The sequence below is a fragment of the Kogia breviceps genome, chromosome 15 (assembly GCF_026419965.1).
Source record: "Kogia breviceps isolate mKogBre1 chromosome 15, mKogBre1 haplotype 1, whole genome shotgun sequence".
NCBI lineage: Eukaryota > Metazoa > Chordata > Mammalia > Artiodactyla > Physeteridae > Kogia > Kogia breviceps.
The window spans coordinates 49,435,009-49,455,912 of record NC_081324.1 but is presented as its reverse complement, the minus strand read 5'-3'; the positions used below and the strand labels follow the sequence as shown (position 1 = coordinate 49,455,912).

The 20,904-nt window shown below is 44.2% G+C and overlaps 1 protein-coding gene across 5 annotated transcripts in view; it reads right to left on the bottom strand.

The window, feature by feature from the left end:
• Window positions 1-783: 783 nt before the first annotated feature.
• ZNF521 (zinc finger protein 521) overlaps window positions 784-20,904 on the bottom strand; it is a 279,725-nt gene continuing 259,604 nt past the window's right edge. For 3 of the 5 annotated variants that reach the window (XM_067014909.1, XM_067014907.1, XM_067014908.1), the window contains one exon: window positions 791-1,597. In XM_067014909.1, the coding sequence (XP_066871010.1) occupies window positions 1,568-1,597 (30 nt within the window). In that variant the 3' untranslated portion in view covers window positions 791-1,567. Of the gene's footprint in view, window positions 1,598-20,904 lie in introns of all 5 variants that reach the window. The other 2 variants (XM_059039727.2, XM_059039728.2) reach the window with 2 other exon arrangements.

The window sequence follows — 20,904 nt, the reverse complement described above, 5'->3', positions numbered from 1 at the left end:
GGGTGAAGTATTTTAAGCAGGATGTGGATCAAAGTTGCCCGCTAATATCAGGTCTATATTTACTGATTTTGGCTAAACATGTATATTAGGGCTCAACGTACACATGGCTATTCTCTTCCCCCCGCAAAAAAAAAGCCTCTGAAATTCGAGTGCCTATTCATTCACCACTTGGTGGCAAGCCATGGTGTGAGCAACCAGTGAGCAAACTTCCAGGCAACCCCCCGTGCCTGCGTGAAGGCCTATGACCAAGCCGCGTCACCTCTCCGGCTGGCGTCACCTCTCCGGGCTGGGGGACAGAGGCCTGGAGGTGGCTGATGTGGAGAAGATCACACTGAGAGTCTGCGCTCTGTGCCAGCGCGAGGCTCACAGGCACCCCGCTCTGTGCTTTGTCTTCTGAATGAACAAAGCTGCTTCTTAAGTACACATAAGCCAAACTGCCTCTCAAATTGCAGCCATCTACTTTGAGTTCAGATTTGCACAGCATGACATGAATTGGGCTGCAAATTATGCAGAAAACAGCCATCACATCCATCTGTGATGTCAAAATCCTCCAGTACAATGTGACCTGGTAGGATCTGCAAGAGGAAGAACCACATCGGGTCTGATTCCTTCCCTATGCGACGTGATGAATCTCCTCCCAGCTGCTTTTGGCCCGGTGTGGAAAGGTTAAATATGATTGAGGTTATGCCTGGGATATTCTCAAGAGCAGAACTCATTTCCAAGGGTGCAGGCAATTAGATTTTTTTAATGGCAGAGTAACTAGAAAAAGAAAACACACAAATACGCTCATACCTAACGGTAAACTGAATTTATTTCCTCTTGGAAAACAATTCCAGTAATCTCCAGGTTCAGACCGCAGAGTAAACATTAATAACAGTAACATACAGGTTAGTTCGACTGATTCAAGAATTTGGCTGTGTGAAATCATTGAGGAAAACCTTGAACACTCAAAGCTTCAAATGTATCCAGGAAAAAAAAAAATTCTTTGACAGTCTACATAACAACTATTGCATATATAGTGATGCTACCTGTCACATTGCAAGGCTTACAAATATATATACGGGCCTTATCCAGCTGTGGGGTTCTGTGAGAACATCTCTTCGTGGTTTGCAAGAATCTTCAGCAATAAAAAATAGTCTTGGGTTTAACTGTTGATATACCAAAAGAGAAATTCGAGGCTTAAGTGTTAGAAAAGGAAGTCCAAACATAGTCTCCTGTGTAACAGGGTTGTTTTAATCTGTCTTCCTTGAAAATACTTTCTCTTAAGCCATTTTGCTCACATTTTTTAAAAATCTTGCCTGAATAGGGCCCAAGTCCACTTGTCTTTATAAGACCATTTTAGTATCAGACGACATAATACATGTGAGACACTTTATATACAGGGGGTCTATCCGGTGCTCAAAAGTTCAAACACATGAACATCCAACAGTTTTGATAATACAAGTTTTATGGTACAATACAATGTTTCTGAATAATATACATTAACAATGAAAGTTTCGTGCAAAGAGTAAAATATGTTCCCTTTTTGTGCCACAAAAGTCATTCTCCTTGAGAGACCGTGCTTGCACTAACTGCTGTGTTGGGTCATCGTATGATTCTGTAATGAAAGAGGGGGAAAAAAAAAAAAAAACCTTAAGTGATTGTATTTTCATCAAACCAAGTATCTATACATGCTGATTGATTTATAATGACCTAAATACTGTATTTCTGCACCCAGATGAATCCGTGCTCATGGGACCGGCTCCTCCCTTCCCCCAGTGGGAGCCAGGATGGAAGGGTGGGGCCAGGGGTCTCCCCTTTCTCTACCTCTGTTTTGCTTCCCCGGAGACCCACCCCCACCCCCACACCCACCGCCGCCGCCCCACCTTCCACCATCTCTTCTTATCAGAATACGACCGTCTATTCAAATGCCTGGGTAGCACTATTTTAACAGTTATATTTATCTGCACATCATTTCCATTCATTACAGATGCTTTTGTTCTACTCACTCTTAGAAGGTGAACGTCTTAACAGCAGAGGCTCTATCTGTCCCTGAACATAGACTTTACGGGCAAGGACAGCCTGGCCGACAACTGACGGAGAGGACAGGAAGCTTCTCCAGCTCCTCTCCTTGGGGTGGGCTTGGTGCCGGGTCCCAACCTGGCGCAGGAGCAGATCACAGCAGCCTGCAACCTCCCCCGTCCCCAGCGGGTGCAGCCCTTGTTGTATCCTGGTGGCCTCCTCTCCACCCACACAGCATGTCCCCTTTCTGAGCCAACATCCCAGTTCCAAATTGTGAGCTGGCAACTGGGATTCCTGGGTAACATAACTACAAGCCAGGCCCTGGGGGTGAACACGGGGCTCCAGACCTGGGCCTGTGGCCTGCCCGGGGGATGGTCACAGGTCCACGGGACGTTCATTCGGAGCAAACGCCTGGAGGTGGCCTGACGTGCACCTTCCCTCCGCTGTGCCTCCCCTGAGCCTCCTTCTCCCCCCCTCTCCCAGTCGACCCCTCCCCCATCCCTTCTGATCAGAGCCTGGAGGTCTACCACAAAATACTACCACTTCATGCTCATCCCATCTAAAACTGCTTTCCCCCTTCCCTGATTTCCCACCGCTTTATACTGCTTATATTGTATGCATCTGGGGTCTTGCGGTTATTTGCAATTTCGGCTCTCTCCCTGTGTCTGTAATTTTGGTCTTCATTCATTTATTCCTTCCTTCCTTCACAAGCATCTCTTGAATCCTGGTATCACCACCAGGCGTAGCCCCCAGGACTGCAGTGCTCAGCAAAGAGGGTCTGGCCAAATGAACGGCCGACAAGCTAGGCAAGGGCCACTGCAGGGAGAAGGACGGTCCCTGCCTTCACATCTTTAGAGTACTCAGAGTCTCAAGAAAGTCATGTGGGCACATGATGGTAAAGCAACCGGGTGGGATTATATTAGAAAGGACCATAGGAATATCATGCACTCCTAACCCTGCCAGGCTTTTGGGGAAGGCTTTGCAGTGGACGTAACTCGTGACATTTTAGTTGAGGCTGGAAACATGAAGAGGCACTTGGGATGCAGGGCGGGCATTCCAGGCCAAAGACCCACGTGGGTAAAGGCAAAGAAGAATACGCAAGGTATGTTCGTGGACCTGCAACTCGTTCAGTTTGGTTGGGATCTTCTCAAGTGTCCAGAACCAAGCATGCTGATGAGAAATGAAGATAGAGAGAAGTTTGCGGCCAGATTATGAAGAGCCCTCTGTACGTGGCTAAGGAGTTCAGGCTTTGTCTTGTAGGTGAAGAGGAGCTATGGAAAGTTTTCAACAGAGGGCTTTGTCTTAGAGATCTTTGTTAGCTTTTCATCCCCCACCAAACTAGCAAAATGCCTGCCTGATGAGTAAAGGATGAAGGACCAGAGAGGCTTGGCTGTTCAGGGTTGCCGAATTGGGGCTAAGAGCACCAATGAAGGAGACGTGAGTCTTGTGAAAAGGACCCAGGTCTTCCGTTCCCTATTTCAAACTAAGCCCATTTTATAAGAAGATGGACAGCAAATAATGAGGATGTTATTTCACTCAGCCTTATTTAAAACATACCATTTTTATTAATTCAGTAAAAGACAAGCTGGATTTTTAATTTTTCTTTAGTAGTACTAGCCTAAAAGTACATACCGGAGCAGACCAGTTTTATGCCAACTCTTTTTTTCTTTGTATTGATTCTAAATAAATACTTCTGCAAATTATTTTTCACCAACACATAGACATAAAGGGTAATCAAAATACTGATGAGACTAAGAAACATTGTTATCCCCTTAAATATCCACATAATTGTGATCAAAGAGGTTATAAACAGTAAAAAAGTTCCATTGCTTAAAATGCACTGTCTAAACTTTCTCATGCATTTTCCTATCTCAAAGAGTCAAGCCTGATCTTAGAGAAAGGTGCTTTTTTTTAAATTTAAAAGAATTAAGAAAATAAATACAAGAATCTATGACAAAAGTTATCTAAATGGTAGAACGTTGACAGGAGGATGTGTGATTACTTTTTATCACAAAGTCAAAAACAGAAATCAGTTTAATAACATTATTTAAAAATATTTAAGTGCTTACTATAGACATTCCACATTCAATCGAATTTTAGTGGTTAATAAAGGAAGCTACACTGCAATCTATCCTGTGTTCTTCTATGTGCCTATATTAAGATACTGCAGAACAAAAACCTAACACAAGTTGGCCATAATAGTTGGAAACAGTTGTTTCTTGGATGCTTTCACCCTAAACCAAGGCCACACAAGTCTCTTCGGAGGTGCAAAGAAATGAACAAATACATGTGAATCACTTATGGCAACAGATTGAAGTTGCTACTATAAAGCATTTATGCTTTGCATATTAAGAGAAAAGAATATATATCATTTGAGAGAAGGACAAGGGTATGCCTTGCAAAATTCAAAATTCAACAAAACCGAAGAGCTGTAATACAAATAACGTCTAAATGGGAAATCCGGCATGAAAGATGGTAAACGCAGAAAGTTCTCTTGGTGTGGAGATACCTGCATACCATTGAGATCACTTATTGTCCTTCTTTTTCTTTTTCTCTCCAGATCAGCTGAGGGTGAGGTCAGGCCTCCCAGTCCTGGCGTTCACCATTGTCTGTGATTCTCAAGGTGGGAATTGGGCATATTTGCATGAAAACAAAACAAACAAACAAACAAAAAACTCAGGTGATTCTGATCCAGTCCTCAAGGGCTTGTCCTCACCAGTTCTGAGGATCTTTGGGATGTGACTGCTTGCCTCCTCCACGCAGTACTTTGAGTCACTGAAAATACAAATGGCCTGATTTCATCTTCTGGAGGAAGGAAGGAATGTCTGAGCTGCCCAGGTTACTGGGTTGGTTTTTAGGAGCTGGAGAGAAAGATGAGGAGTGTTTGTCTCCAGACTTCACTGAAGATCCAAGGACAAGAGAAACAAGAAGTTGCTTCATGGGAGCTTTCCACCTATTTGGTGTGTTTTTAAAAATCACAGACAGAAAGGGAGACAAGAAGCGAGTGGGAAAGATGAAAAGTAGACCAGAGAAGCGCTAAGCCCAAGGAGAGGGCAGGTGCCTGCCCTAGCTCCTCCCCACACCCCGCCACACCACAGAGCCCTTCCTGAGCCCCTGCAGCGCAGACGGGGACGCGCAGGGCGAGAAAACGCGGCCGGGCCACGTGCAAACAGCCTTCTCCTATACGAGTTTTCTGCACTTCGGGTCTGGAGGAAACCACTACGCTAGAACAAAGCAATGGGTAATCTCACCAATTTTACACAGCAATTCAAAGTCCCCAAGGTACTTTAATGCAATGACAGGTTATGAGAAAAAATATCTGTTCCAATGAAGGGAAAGTGTTTTACATAATCGAGGAGAACCTATCAGTGCAACATCGACGCGGGTTGGGGGGGTGATAACAGAAAAGGAAGTAGGAAGAGAAGAAAACTTCTGTAATCCCACAGAGAGCCATATTCTACTCTGCAAAAAGCTATCTCTTGGAGACCCCATGTCTAAGTAACTGAAAATTGCAAACCATTAATCCCAGTTATGAACAGTTGTTTTACACGAGGGGGGTTTGTGTTAAAAAAAAATCAAATTCACAACACACCTTAAAGCTTAAAAGACGATCCATCTAGGTATGATACTTTAATATCCAGGTTAAAAAAAATACACTTTACTGTAAAGGGCTCCATCTTGAAGGAGTTTGTTCTTTTTTTCCTCTAAAATGTGAAATTAAACTTAGAAAGCTAAAAAACAGATGAGGACCTTAAAAATTCCCTTCTAGCACTATGAATTTTCTTTTAAAATATGAGATGCCTTTCATTTTACAAGACTGGAATTCTCATTTTGGGCTTGGCACGCTAACACATGATTAATTCAGCCTCCTCCTTTCAGAGGGCTGACCACATTTACTGGTCAAACGGTTTAATCCTATTTAAAATGCAATCCAAGCAAAATATTTTTAAATTAAAAAAAAAAAAAAAACCACCATCCCCTGTAACTGTTCACCTTGGCCAAACTATCCCATTTTCCTGTGATCTTGATGTGAATTTGAATATTTGCACCTATAACAAAGATGAAGTTAAGCTCTGGAGGAAAGCCAGGGGGAATCTACCTTCCCAGGGTAGAAAAATTAAGTCCCTAGCTCCAAAAGTGGTGCCACAGATTGCCCTCACTTGTCCAATATTTTGACAGACCACGTCTCGTTGTCTGTGCTTTGTAGCCCTCTGTTGGCATCGGCAAAATGTTACATAGCAGTGATAATAAAAATAAAAACTGTCAGAATGGAAGTTTTGTGAGATTTGTTGATTCAAAGATGTTAATCATTTTTACCATGAGTTGTCTATTTATAGCCTTTTGTCGCAAATTCTGACAAGCTTTTAAAACTAAGAAAAAGAGACAGCATGCTATTTTAAAAAGGAATGAAAAAAAAATAACAAGCTTTCCACTAATTCACCATGCCATTAGAATCCCGAATTTAAACTGCAGTTGTATTCAATTTAAATGAGATGTTTTCCAACCAGAAGAAATAGTAGGCAACTGTGGCTTTGCAACAATGCAAGGCGGGAAGAAATAAAAGAAATAGAAGGATTAAATGTGGCTGTTTCTTTCAACAGATGGTGACAGCACCATGGCAGCATGTTGTTTTTTCTTTAGTTGAAGAACGCAAACATCCGTAATCAATCATCACTGATTAACTAATTATATTACCCTACCTTTTATCACAAGGGTTGGACCTTTATCTGTAAACACTATGGATAGTCTGTATGCTCTTATTTTTCTAGAAGCATATCCCAGTACACATACAGTCGTGCGGTTACAGGCTGCAAACAGAATTCTACATTATCGTCCACCTCTAAGCAACTACTGCTTTTTTTTTTTTTTTTTTTTTAAACAAAAGCAATTGGTTTCCAACAGCCTGGATAATAAGTCTTTTGACCTGCATTCTTCTTTGACCCATTAAGGTCACCCTGTGCTCAGGCATATAGCTGACTTAGGAAATGCCTGCAAGTCCTACATTTTATCTCCTGCCCACTCAAAATAAAGCTTTCTTTAAATGTGTCCGCACGGGTCCCTGAAGGCCAAAGAGGCATCCCTGTAGCGGGCAGTGGAGGGACAGAAGCTTCTGCCTTTATTAATGAATGCAGACCATTATGAGTCTGGCTGGCTCCTTCCCTGTTCCCAGAAGCATATACTGTACGTGACTTAAAATGCTAGAATATTGACACAAAGCGAGCCGGGCACCCCTAAGGAAAATTACTCCTTGGATATAATGTAGGCTCGTAACAGCTATTAGAGTACAAAATAAAACCCTCCGGGATCAAACTGACATATACCGCATTCTACCTAGTCCTCAAACATTAGAAGAATTTCTTTGTGAAGGCACTCTCAAGGACAGCATTAAACTGACTTTTGTAGCAATCTGCAGCAGCTTTTTGGCTTAGAGCTTTTAGTACTAAATCTCTGGTTTGAATCAATATAAGTACTATATCTTCTACATTAATCAATACATTGGGTTCAATACATGTTCTATTAAATTATACTTTCTAATCAAGATTTTTACATTTCCACCCTCTCTCTTTTTTCATTCCCAAGTTCTTTTGCCAGTAAAACAGCTTTAGGAGTGTATCTAGCTAATGGAGAGAGGATATTGGGTGATCTCCCCCATAGGTTAGAGAAAAAAATACAATGGCAGAGTAGCCTTTGTCTCGATAAGGTTAACAGGATGTGGAGGCAATAAATTAACATTTTCGAAGTCCACATGATTACCAAAGTACTCATAGTTTTACATTAATTAAACGTGAATTGCTTCAGCTTTGGAAGTACTGTTAGAATGTTCTAAAAATCACCCAAGTCATCCAAAATACCAGTTAGACCCCGTTTTACCACCCCAAAGTTTCCATTGTCTACGAATTATATACTTCTTAGCTGGAGAAATTTGGGGTAATTGTGTTTTCATGGGCCCTACCTGGTAAACATCAGGAACATATATGTGGGTATGTGCATTTTGGTGAGATATATTTTAATGAATGTTAAAAGACATTTGTCTTAAAAGACAAATGTGTAGTATTTCCCAAAGTGCTTTGATAGTCTAAAAAACATATTCATATGATGGATTTTCATGACCAGGGTGGCCGACTCACAATTTTTACTTTGGCAGAATTTACTAAAATGAGGTTCTACACTTTTATTTTGATCAACAGCAATGGAATTTCCCAAACTGTCTGTCATGATATGTGCTTTTGCCCCTCTCTTTAATGCCATGAATGTTGCATTTATGATCATGTTTGCACTGACAGCATTTCCCTTTTTATTTTTTCATATGCTAATGTCATCACTAGGAACTTAGAGAGACACTGATGCATTTTCTTTTGACATTTAACAGTTCACATGGGCTTGGCCTGACATCTCAAAGCATTTTCTGGATGACACTAAGCTATATTAAAGCAAAAGGCATCATCAGAAAGTGATCAGAAAACTACACGATATTAAGGACAGAAAAGGACTATTAGGTTATTTAGTTTGTCCCCTTGTTGGACAAAAATTGTTTTATAAAGTTCACACTCTGGGGCTTCCCTGGTGGCGCAGTGGTTGAGAATCCGCCTGCGGATGCAGGAGGCACGGGTTCGTGCCCCGGTCTGGGAAGATCCCACATGCCGCGGAGTGGCTGGGCCCGTGAGCCATGGCCGCTGAGCCTGCGCGTCCGGAGCCTGTGCTCCGCAACGGGAGAGGCCACAGCAGTGAGAGGCCCGCGTACCGCAAAAAAAAAAAAAAAAAAAAAAAAAAAAAAAAAAAAGTTCACACTCTGGGCTAGTTTTAAATGGTTTTGGCAATGAAGTTTCTATCACACCTCCCATAGGAAACGATTTCACATTCTAATAAACCTCACTAAAGGACTTTTTTGGTATTTGCTGTTCTTTGGACATTCATGCTAAATAAGCCTAGAAAAGGTTGGGCTGAGATAACTCTGAAGCATGTGGACACTGGCATGTTTATGAGTTTACGTTCAGAAGCCTTGACCATGTATCTGTAGTATAAAGTTCTTCTATCTCAGGCAGAGAAACCAAAGACAATCCAGTAAGCTATGTCTTAGTCATTATACAAAATATGTCATTCAATTGCGTTGTTCTAGAGAGAGATGCCTACAAATTACGTAGATTCTAGAAGGCCGGTGGGACCAGGTTTCCCAACCTCAGCAGTACTGGAATGTTGAGGGCGACTAGTCTTTGTTCTAGGGGGTCTGCCCTGTGCACAGTAGGATGTTAGCAGCATCCCTGGCCTCTGTCAACAACATGCCAGGGGCACCTTCCCAGTCGTGACAGCCAGAAATCTCTAGACCTTGCCACATAACTCCTGGGGGAAAAATCACCCCCAGTTGAGGACCACTGCTTCCAGTGTTTTGAAAACACATTGAGCTTGCAGCGCCTGCTTGAGGACGCGACGTAGTCTTCAGTCTCAGAGGTTATCTGCCCCCGTCAAATTACAAAAAAAAAAAAAAAAAAAAGGGACAGCAAAAGGGACACATATATGCCACATGGAACTGTGGCATGGCATTTAAAAATATGGTCAATGGTGAGAATGGGCATTTGCTGAGAAATCAGGGAAAGGATTCTTCGAGATATATAATAAATGGCATTGCTTGTATAAATAATCATCTCTCCAAAAATGTCCACTCATTCAGCAGTTTACTAAGACCTTCCAGGTACCATCAATGAACAAAGGTGGTACATTTTAGTGGCACTCAGTCCGTGCTGCTTTAGAAATATTTACAATCTAATAAAGTATAAAGGGACCTAAATATTAAAATCTGGACATTACTACTTAGGCTATGGAAACAACTCCCTACTCTGAACGAACTGCAAAGCCATCGTCCCTCACTTGCTGGTCTAGATTCAATAGCAAGTGCCAACAACACCTGTAAGTGATGCTTCAGAATAAAAAAGAAATGGTTTCAGAGCTGGGAGAGTTCTAGCAGCATCTGTTCCAACATCTCACTTTATAGGGGAGGAAAATAAGTCCCAGAGAGTTTAAGCCAACTTTCAAGGCCTTATAGCCACTCCAGCGGCTGAGCTGGCTTCTGGGAAGAAGCAATTGTTGAGCGGTGCAGGTCGCTCTGTTCTCATCCCCGGGCTGGGCTGGCTGCAGAGACTACAGTTGCTCACCGTCAGGGCGCTCACCAGGGACAGGAGGACAGGAGGCCATGGGCTACCGAGAAAGGGCGCCTCACCTCCTGGGCTTAGTTCTCATGGGAGTCACACTTGCCCAGTGCTGGAGTGATGAGGAGGGGGAGGTTAGAAGAGAGTGACGGGCTCCAGGGCGAGAGAGCAAGCAGGAGCCAGGCTGAGAGCGACGGAGGGCAGGGTACTGGTCCCTGTGGGGCTGGAGATCCATGAGGCTGGGCAGGGAGGTAGGGGTCGCTTCAAACAGAGCCTATTTTCACCACAGCTGCTCTTTTTTTTTTACAAGAGCAAACCAAGCTAGAAAGCCAATGGTGGTGAACAATATCTTGAGAATACCTACCTAAAGAAGCATAGCCTTAGTCTAACGTGAGTCTTCAGAAGCCTAAGCAAAGACTAATTTTTAAAGAAATGCCATGTCCAAATCGCTAATGTAGAGCGATTTTTAGTATTTTGACAATTAAACATTTCAGAGAAATAAAACAAGCCACACCGGTCCACCAGCTTCAAAAGGACAAATGCAGATGATGGGTCATACATGATGATGTTAACTTCGTAACCATTTCGTTTCTCATTACGAGCTTAAAAGTGGTAGGAAAGGGGATTCCCTAGCGGCCCAGTGGTCAGGACTCTGCTTTCACTGCCAAGGGTGCAGGTTTGATCCCTGGTTGGGGAACTAAAATCCTGCAAGCCACACAGTGTGGCCAAAAATGAAAATAAATAAATACATTAAAAATAAATAACTAAAATACATGAAAAGAAATGGTAGTAAAATTTCAGTCACTACCTGACCCCTATCTGTTTTGCATATAGGACTGGCTTGAAATTTCCCTTTTTTGAACTGATAGGAGCATGCACTATCTACTACATTGAGGAAAAAGCAAAAAAAAAAAAAAAATAGGTGCTGAATTGGAAGAATAGGTTAAAAAGAGGAAAATGGCCACTGGGAAATACATTAAAAGTACAAAGTTTATTTTTAAAAGAGAACAATGAGTTGAGCTACCTGTTTACATGCATGGAGCCAACAGAAAATTTAAATCAAACTGCAGAGAGCCAGCAAAAATGAAAGAGAGGCCAGAGCTTAAAGATTCTGCTCAGATTCTAGAATTGCAGGATCCAGCGTATTGTGGGACAGAAGGCTTTGATAGGCAACACAGTCTAATAAGATATTCAGGGATTAAGTCAGTGCTTCACAGACAGATGTGTCCATGTGCCAGTTGTTGCTAAGCTTTAATTTTTCCCCCTGTAATGTTTAATTTATCACACTGGTGCTTTCTAAACTAGAACACCTGTAAACAAGGTTAAGAATGACCTCCTTCCAATTCTACATCCATGAACAGTGCCCCTTCTTCGTGCTCTAATTGTAGATACCTTAAAGATAAATAAATCTGTGGAATGAAGGAAAAAGAAGGCTTGGCTGACACTGAAATGTGTTCATCTTGGGTGAATGCAAATTTCCTCTCTGCCTGGCTCTGGGTGTACACACTGACTCATGATGCTCAAGTCATATTCAAGCCCCCCACCCCATCCCAAGTCAAACACAAACAAACTTCTGCTAAATATTTAACAGCCTCGTGTAGTAATTAGCAGCAAATAATGGGAGCTTAAATTGATAATTGCTCAGAAATGTCCTCTTGCAAACATTACACATTTCCTGCTCCTCCCTTTTCTCTTAGATTTTGAATCCCAGAAGGTTTTTCGTAAAGGATTTACTTAGCGAAATTACTCATCGTCACATTACTTGGCCCAAGATCTTGCAGTCAAGTTAGGTTGCTTGACCATCAGCAGCAAGATTCCACCTGCATTACTTACTTCACGTCTGTTTTTGAAATCCATTGAAAGTTAGGTACCTGAAAGCTGTTGGAACAGGGCATTGATGTAAAAACTGACTGGCAGGCTTAGGATTTAAACTCTGTCCACCAGACTCAAAAGGTCATCTGATTAGAATGGGAGAAGCACAAGGCATAGTAATTTATATTCAAAGGGTAACCTTTCTAGGAAGGAGGAGGAAGCAAGAACTCTTTCTGCTTTTCCACTTGATATGGACAAGGATTCTCTTCAACCAATTCCCAATAATTATGAAAAATAGTTTATTGAACTTGGGCAAAGAGCAGAAGAAATGCCACTTCCTTGTAGTGTATTATTTCTTCTATTAAAAACACTGCCACATTCTCTAGGAGGTAAACTCACAGTAAGAGTAAGTCAACATGTTATAAATCATGAAGAATAACAGAAAACAACCTTTCCCCATCATAAGCAACCAAATGCTTGTCGACCAGGGCATTTGCTTTAGTAAATATACATACAAAGAACAGAACTGTGAAAAGACAATGTGTTGTTTTCCAAAATTTCCATACTGAAACTGCAGAAGGATGAGTGTGTGTGTGCACATGTGCACGTGTGTACACTCGTATCTACGCTGGATGTTGGCATGAGTGTGTGCTGTGGAGCCGGGAGAGAGGTACATTCCTGCCTGGGTTCTACAGGTAAAATCCCTGGTGTTTGCCTTTGATCTTTGGGTCCCCCAGGGCTCATATTCCTGCATGGAGAATGCAATTAGAAGGAGCTCCAAGTAGGCCTTGCTTTAAATTCTAAGAAATTCCTTTTAAAATGCGAATATTTCACAAGCCCAATTCCATTTGGGTGTCTCTCACTTTCAATTAAAAAAAAAAAAAATCCTGGTTTGGAGAGAAGAGAAATAATTCTGTACTTAAGTTTGGTGCTTTTTTCCTTGCTTGCTCTCTTTCCTTTCCCTCCCCCTTGCATGTTTTGTGTCCTGCAGAAAGCTTCAAGCCCCTTTCTTTAATAATGTCCTGCCTCGCGTCCCCTGAAATCACCCGTCTGTTAGCCAGTGCACACAGGCATGAAGAGAGGGAATCAGGAATGCCAAGTGCATCCCTTATCCTACACGGAACCTTGCTGGGTCCTAACATATACTTGGATTCCCTCTTGCGCCTCATCTCTTCTTGTCCCAGAAGCTTTCAGGTCTTACAATGGCAGAGCTCCCCACCACTCTGGCCAAGAAGAGCCTCTATTCGCTTCATAAACCCACACGTTAAACTCCCGTTCTCTTCCCATTTCCTGGGCATCTTTTCTGACGCTGCTTCTCGGTCTCTGGGGAGCCGTCTCCTCACCTCTCATGGTGCACTGAGCTTCTAGAAAGACAGCCCTTGAGTCTCCCCCCGCCCCCCCGCCGACGACAAAGCTGTAGCTATGGTGAGAGTAATCTATAACCCTCACATCCTTAGATAATTTGCTGCTCCAAGTTAATCTTAATTCATTACAATAAAGCAATGCAATTTAAAAAATAACTCCTTAAAGTGAAGTATTTAACATGATCCTGGAAAGGAAGACAGCTTCCGCTAACAGAGGCCCGGGCAGCAGGCATGGTGCATGCTCCTCTCTCGCTCTCGTGCAAATTCAAAGGTGGGCTGTAAACAAGCCCACGCACCAACGCGCCGCCGGGCAGAAAGGACTGGGCGGCAGGAGGCCTCATTCTAATCAGTCCTCAAAGGAACCTGCCACACAGAAGTGGCACTTATTCTAATTTAAAGCCCTCATGCTTGCTTCAGTGTTGCAAAATTTATAAAAGAATAACTTCATTAAACCGCCTGGCACTTCAAACACAAATGCAAACCAGCCACAACATAGAAGGAGCTGGCCAAGAGGAAGAGAAATATTCCCAGAGTTGCTAATTCAGATATTCAAATCCAGTCTGCATTTGGGCGCTTCTCTTTCTGAGGATGGGTTTGCCCTGGAACTTTCCTCCACCAAGGATTTCTGCGCCATGGTCCTTTACTTCTATCCCGAGGGCCAGTTGCTCCTGTTAAGTATGCTTAATAACACTTAAACTCACCCAAAGCGGTTGGGCAAGGCACGCCCCTTGCAGAAATACATCTGGCAGTACCTACATGAATGCGATTCAGCGCTCCTTTCCTGGTCTGCAGAAAAGATTGATTCTGAACATGGCCACGATTACAGTCCCCATTTACTTGGATATATATTTCAGACTCACCTAAGTTGTTGAAAAACTAATGCAAAAACATTATTTTCGCCTTACCCTCGGTCCTCCAGAATGCCAGCAATAATAAGGGTTAAGTAGAAACATTCTGCTGAATTCGTGCACAGCAATGGAGAAAAGTTATTGTCACATCCTAAAACACACACTTTTAAAGAAAATTCTTTTTCTCCCCTGAATCAAAGAAACGCTACAATGAAAGAACTTCAGGCTAGAGTCCTAAGCTACAATGCAGTTTGTGTCAGAACACACATCATTTCATGCTGAACTGTCAGCATTTCTCCAAATCATTTTTAAAAAAAATTTGGATGCAATGAAAAGACAAACCTAGAAACCTGTATAAAACCTCCAAGCCTCTGTGCGAGTATGCATCACACACAAATTGGTCTATGCATTGAGAGCCTGGGGGTCCCAATGATGAAGAGCTCCTTTCCTGTTCAGTGTTTCTCATCACCCAGGTCCAAACGTGTGCTAAGATTTTGCTTCAAAGAGAAAAGCGTAAGCAATCCAAAAGCTTGCAAATGGTAATCCATGGATGGATAAGAGGCAATGACCTTAGGGTGAAATCTCTTAAGGCGGATTTCTCCAAAGGCGGATACCAGAAGACTGTTTATCTCAGCTGTCCTTCAGGAGTGAGGAGGCGTTCTTGCTTTTGGTAAGAAGAGAGACCTATTATAGGATATTCATGCCGGGCTGACTGGAGGACAGACTGACACAGTAGATGTGAACGTTAAAGTTATCACCACAAAAATGCAGCGTGATGTGTTTTGTATTATTCCTATTCCTAGGATAAACAAATACTGAAATGAACTCTCCGTCGTCTTTATAAATTTGTTTTACAGTGCTGAAGGCTCTTTTACATTCACACCATGCAATATGTTGGAGAAGGTAAGTTTGTATTATTTTTCCGCTCCATGAATAAAACAGGGCTAATCAGATGGAATGAATGAGCTAATTCAATTACAGGCAGCCTTTATGATACACTAAAATATGGATTATTGATCTTGTGGAGTTGGCAAGGTAGGATGCAAATTCAGTGAGCAAAACCTGCAGATTTGAGTCTGGCTGTTTTTATTCATGCTAAAGTCCGCTAGAACTGTCCTCGCTTTGGAAAAAACCACCCAGAGAAAACAACCCTAACTACTTAAACCCAGGGCTTCACAAGGGAACAGATGAAAGGTTAAGTCAGAGGGCTGGCCTGGGAGCCCGAGCGGGCCGGAGTGGGAGTGCGGATGTAAGCTCTGTCATACTCCGACAATGGAGGGAGGAGAAGTGGGCTGGCTCTTTGGGCCCGTCTGTGCAGTGGTAAGTGAAAACTCATCTGGGAGACTGAAATGTACTTCACAGACATCTAGCCGCAGACGCAATCAAGTCGTGGAGGAAGCAAGAACGCCTTGTGGTGGCCCTGCACTTGTGAGACGGGCTTGTTTGAAATGCAACGCTGCACCGTCCTAGCAAACTCCTTTTGTCTTTCATCTTTGAAAAAAAAAAAACCAAAACGCAGTAGCCAACCCCCGTTGGAAAGAAGGCGGCTCTGAATATGAGGTCACGTGGGAGGAAAGCCTACAGCAGCAAACGCTAAAGGGAAAAAAGAAGGGGAGCTCCGATATCAATGTCTGTTGATACACCTCTGTTGTGTCTTCCCATTTCCCTTATAAACCTGCCCCGAGACTCTACGGCCTGCTGGGTGTTATTTGTATTCCGCCCCAGAGTGCAGACCAGACTGGCTCCTGGATTCCTTGTAAACTTCTCCCAGCTCCTCCTTCCCAGCGCCAACACGCCTTCTTTTGACGGGGTTCACATCCTCTCTACCTCTTTATGGGCCACAGCTGAGTGCCCCCCCACCCCGCACATGGCAACACAGACGAAAATATGCTCTTTTCTCCTCTGTTTTTAAAAAAAGCCCAGAAATGGGTTCTGTGTTTTGGTAGGCATCCCTCCAAAGCCTAGGTAAGTGTCCATGTGGCCTGTTTTCGAAAAAGCTTCCCATGAAAGGGAGGAAGGAGAGATGCCTAACAATACTGCACAAAGTTGCAGACTGGTCGGCTACAGTCCAGAAAATGAATCCAATTTTTCATTCTGTCATTATAAATATTTCATTGCAAATGGTACTGATTTTCTGCAACTGTGGTTAAGCAAAGGGCCTCTGTGTGGATATTTAAGTAAAAAAAAAAAAAAAAAAGGAGGAAGACAATGAGGAAGAAGGGAGGGGGAATGAAAGGTTAGCAACCAATTAATTTCTTACTTTCAATGTAAAAGATTCCGGGAGAAATTCAACAGTGATGTAGTGTGTGACTCAAAGAAGAAGAAAAAAAACATTTACTCTGCTCTTCTTCTGACAGTTTCTCATAAAATATCTGCAGTCCATCTATCTTTTAGTACTCCAGGCTCCTCGGGAGAGCAGAAAATGGTGGTTTAAAGCTCTCTTCAGTGCCAGTCTGCGGGAGATTGCTTTCCACAGGACTCCCGCTGATGGAGGCCTAGGGGAAGAGGCCCAGGAGTTATTCAATCAGCCCGAGACTCTGGGGCGGCTGGGGGTCCTTTGAGGGCTGATTAGAAAGCTGCCCTCCTGTTGCCTGCCTCGGAACAGAACGAAATGAGCAGCCTCTTGCTGAGCAGATTCTGCAAGAAGGAATTTCACCTGTCATGGAGTTTGTCAGAATTTCAGGATTTATCTTGGTGCAAAATTAATAAAATACCAACCAGGATTTCAGGCTGACTACTCGGCTTTGTCATCTCCAAGTGATCTTTCACCCAAGAAAACCTGCACAGTGAGCACAGCCATCCCTGGCCTACTTTTCCTTTGGAGGGTGAGCGAGCCGATGGGACAAATACCAGCCAGACGTCAGGATGAGATTCGGAACCAATTACACACAAGGCTGAATTACAGTGTGGGTGCTACTGTCTTAGTGGGCGACCTCTCACCTCACCACTGGAGCTCCGAAGGCTCTTTGGAATAAGCCCGAGTCTGCAGTAGAAAAAGGCCGTTTCTGCAGTTTCTAACACAGTGGTTTCCCTATGGCATCACATCTGTTAAATTCATACACTGGTGTCCCAGGCCTGGATTTGATTTATCTTATTCAAGGAGGACCAACAATGGACTCTGTTAAGAGCACACATTGTGAAACATTACACATTAATCTTGGTTCGGCCATGCTCGGGGAGGTGCAGGGTCACCTTCTGTTGGAACCCGCACTGTCCTCCTGCCCCATCACCCTCTGGGCTCCCAGCGGAGCGGGGAGTGGGAAGAAGCGGGGAGGGCAGAAGGGAGGCAGGGCCGCGAGGGGCCCCGAGGCAACCAGCTCTGGTTCCCAGAGTGGGTAGCGTCACATCACAGAGGGGCCGGTCTGTGGGGACTGGGTTGGCGCTCACGCCACCAGCTGGTCCAAGCCCCTGGACAGAGTGGTCAAACCTTTCTCAGATTCGACTCCGGACTCTGAGCTCCGGTTCAGAACGGGATTAACCTGAATCATAATGTCCACCTTGTGTGGCATCCCTGGCCTCTCTCCGCGGACCACAGGTGCCTCGTACTAATCGGTGATTGGCAGGGCATCCTTGGCTTCCAGAGTCTGCGATTGGTTTAAAGCCATTGCTGCTTCCCTGCCCATTTTCTAATCGACGTTTTCTAAATGAGACATTTAACAACACTGTAATGCGTTCCTTCCAGCTCTTCCCCTAGTGAAACGACAAGCCCGCTTTGGAGTGCCACTTTTACAAAGCAGTTAGTCGCCTGACAATATCAATACCAAGAGATCTCAGGAAAGAGTGAGTAACAGAGAAAGAGAGAGAGAGAGAGAGAGAGAGAGAGAGAGAGAGAGAGAGAGAGAGAGAGAGAGAGGGAGAGGGAGAGAGGGCTGGCAAGTGAAGGCACAGATGGTGGGCGGATATGCAGGGTGCTCACAGCAGGCTTCAGTGGAGATGCATTAACTCCACAGAGGGATGAGGGCTTCCCACCAGTACTGTCATGAATTATAACTGAGTATTGGGGATGAGGTCTTAGTGCCTGGCTCACGGCAAATAGACTGCTCTATTCTCCTGCACAATCACCTTTCACCCTTATAAACTCCAAGCACAGCTAAGCATACTGCTGATATTTAACAGTGTCACAGTAGCCTTTTATTTGTCTAGAAGGCACACAAACTTGGCAGATGTGCCCAGTGGTATAAGTCAGATAATTATAAAACTAAGTTTTGGCAAAGTGAAAAAGGAAACCTTTTATGGGCGATTCGGGTTTCCGGCGAGAGATGGTCTTCTGCCGTCTGAGGGGCCGCATCAAAGCAAAAGGAGGGCACGAAAGAAAGATGCCAGCCTCCCAGACACGCCGGGGCCAAGGGAAAAGCCTCCCCTTTGCAAACTTTGCCCTCCTCTTACGGGAAAGCGGTTCCTGCTCAGTGACCTCCCCCATGCCCTCCCTCCCTCGATGAAGTTATCAATGAAGGAGGCCTGTTATTTTAGGCAGTTTAAAATTTCACCACTTTTAAAGGACTCGTTTACCCTGCCTTTCACTCTCGTTTAAAGCTTCGGAGTTGCTGTTCTAGATGACAGCACCGCAAGCACCGCTTTTAAGCACTATTCATCTCACCCGCCACATCTCAGGCTTTCACAGAACACGGCTCTCTCCCCAATGAGGGGAACTCACTCCTTCATAGCTGCGGGGCAGAGCCTGTTATGAGCTGTAGAATCGCAGCAAATATAACAATAAAGGATACAAAGTGAATTCCTCTGAAAATACACGCTTGGCTCTGAAGCCGCCTGGCCTTAGCAAACTCAGTGAAGAACAACCTATCAATCTTCCTCCAAATGTGCAGCAACAGCTCACTTCATGCGGCTGGCCAAGGGATTGCCACATCGGCGGGTCAGAGGATGCTGGAGTGGATTCTTTGCCCATTTCAGGGGACTGAGCATTGAAGCCCACGACTACCTTCTCTCTAACTCTAGCTGCCACAGCAGGTGGATATGGAAGTGGTGTTTTCCAAGAGTCCGATCGAAGTTTGTAAACACAAAGAGTCTATTCTTGGCATTGTCTCTGCTAATGTGAGGAAACTGATCCACGTGTAGAGCAAACATCTAAAATAGGAACACACGGGGGACTTCAATGTGCCTCCCTGGATTGCAGAATGTTCTAGAGATGTGGAGGTCCAGCTCTCGCCCAAGGATCTGCCTGCAAAGGTGCTTTTGCAGGACGGCTGTGCCCGCAGTTTCTCGCTCCTAACAGGGGCAGATCTTCCGGTGCTGTGGCAGCAGGCTGTCTTGGTGACACAGGAGCTGGCAGGGCCAGCAGAGGCCAGCCAAAGCGGAATGTGGCAGAGGTGATGAACGTTTCCAGGGGGTGGGGGAGGGGAGGGAGCTGCAGCACTGGCCGCAGTGCACACTAGCTGAATGCTCCATAAGGTCGCACGGATGGCAGTTCGGAGATGGCCATCTGTCGTCGACTCTGGGCCAGACAAAAAAATAATGTAATGGCAGATCGCTAACAACAGGGCTGTTGGAGGAGGCGATGAGTCCTAGAACAGGGAGGTGGTGCTCTATCTCTTAATAGCGAAAACCAGCCATCGATATGGACGTTAAGAAATTAATGGATGGAGAATTTTTAAAAACTGAGCTGGGGTGCTCTAGGAATGAATCAATGTAAAGAAAGTGGTGTTCGCTTATTGCAAATACCTCTGTTGCCCCTCCTTCGGTCCTATCACCCACTTGACTCTTGAAAATGTGACTGGTAGGGCGCATGGTGAAGCAGCAAGGGCCAAATCTAGAAAAAGGTGAGCCCGGGTTGTGCCTCCAAACACGCACACACGGATTAGGGATTTATTGGTACAAAACGGGTAATTGAAAACGCATTTACTCACGTAGTCCCAATGAGTTCATTGTGATAATCGTGCTTATCTTTCGATATGCTTGCTTAATTTCTAGGTGCAGTTTTGTTAAAAAGCAAAATAAAGCTACCTCATCTTTAGATGCATTATGAATGCTGTAACATTTGAAACTCCCTTCTTTGCTCAAGAAAAAGGGCAGCTTTGGTAGGTTTTTTACTACTGCTTAGATGTTAGGAAGAGAGAAGGTGTAGGGAGGGAGGAAGGGGGTGAGAGAGAGAGAGACTAGCAGTCAAACTGAGGTGAGCCGTGCCCTATTTCTTTGTCCTATATGATTAACTTTCTGCCTTCAGTGGTAAGGCCAATCAATCCTGATTGAATTATCCAATATTAACAGCTGAAAGTGATCACAAGTAATGGTGAAAACATAGCTCCAATCAATAAATCAATGCAAACGATTTGGTTCCCGGAGATCCGATCAAATAAAAGAGATAGATCAATTTAACCACTGAGCAAATTAAGTGGAAGCTGCCATAGCACCAGTTTACTTCAAAAGCCCCGAAGGCCCACAAAGCAGAGAAATGAGGTGGGGTAGAAGCGGACCAGTTCCAGAGCCACATGTTCCCTTGATACAATTTATACTCCTGAAGCCCTCTGAGTCTGTACGATGCGTTTCGGGACTGCGAATTCAGCCCCAAGAACAGGAGAAACACAGAGGTCCAGTGGATCGATGGCAGTGGAGAACGAAGGTATGGGGCACAGACCACCCAGGAGGAGGCAGGAAGCACACTCCACCACATGACTGTCAATATGGAGCCCGGCTATGGCAGGCCCAGACATGGTGATGGGCAAATCGTTCCAATCTGAGGGTCCCAAAGGGAGACCACATGGTAAGGGACAAGGCAGGACAGGG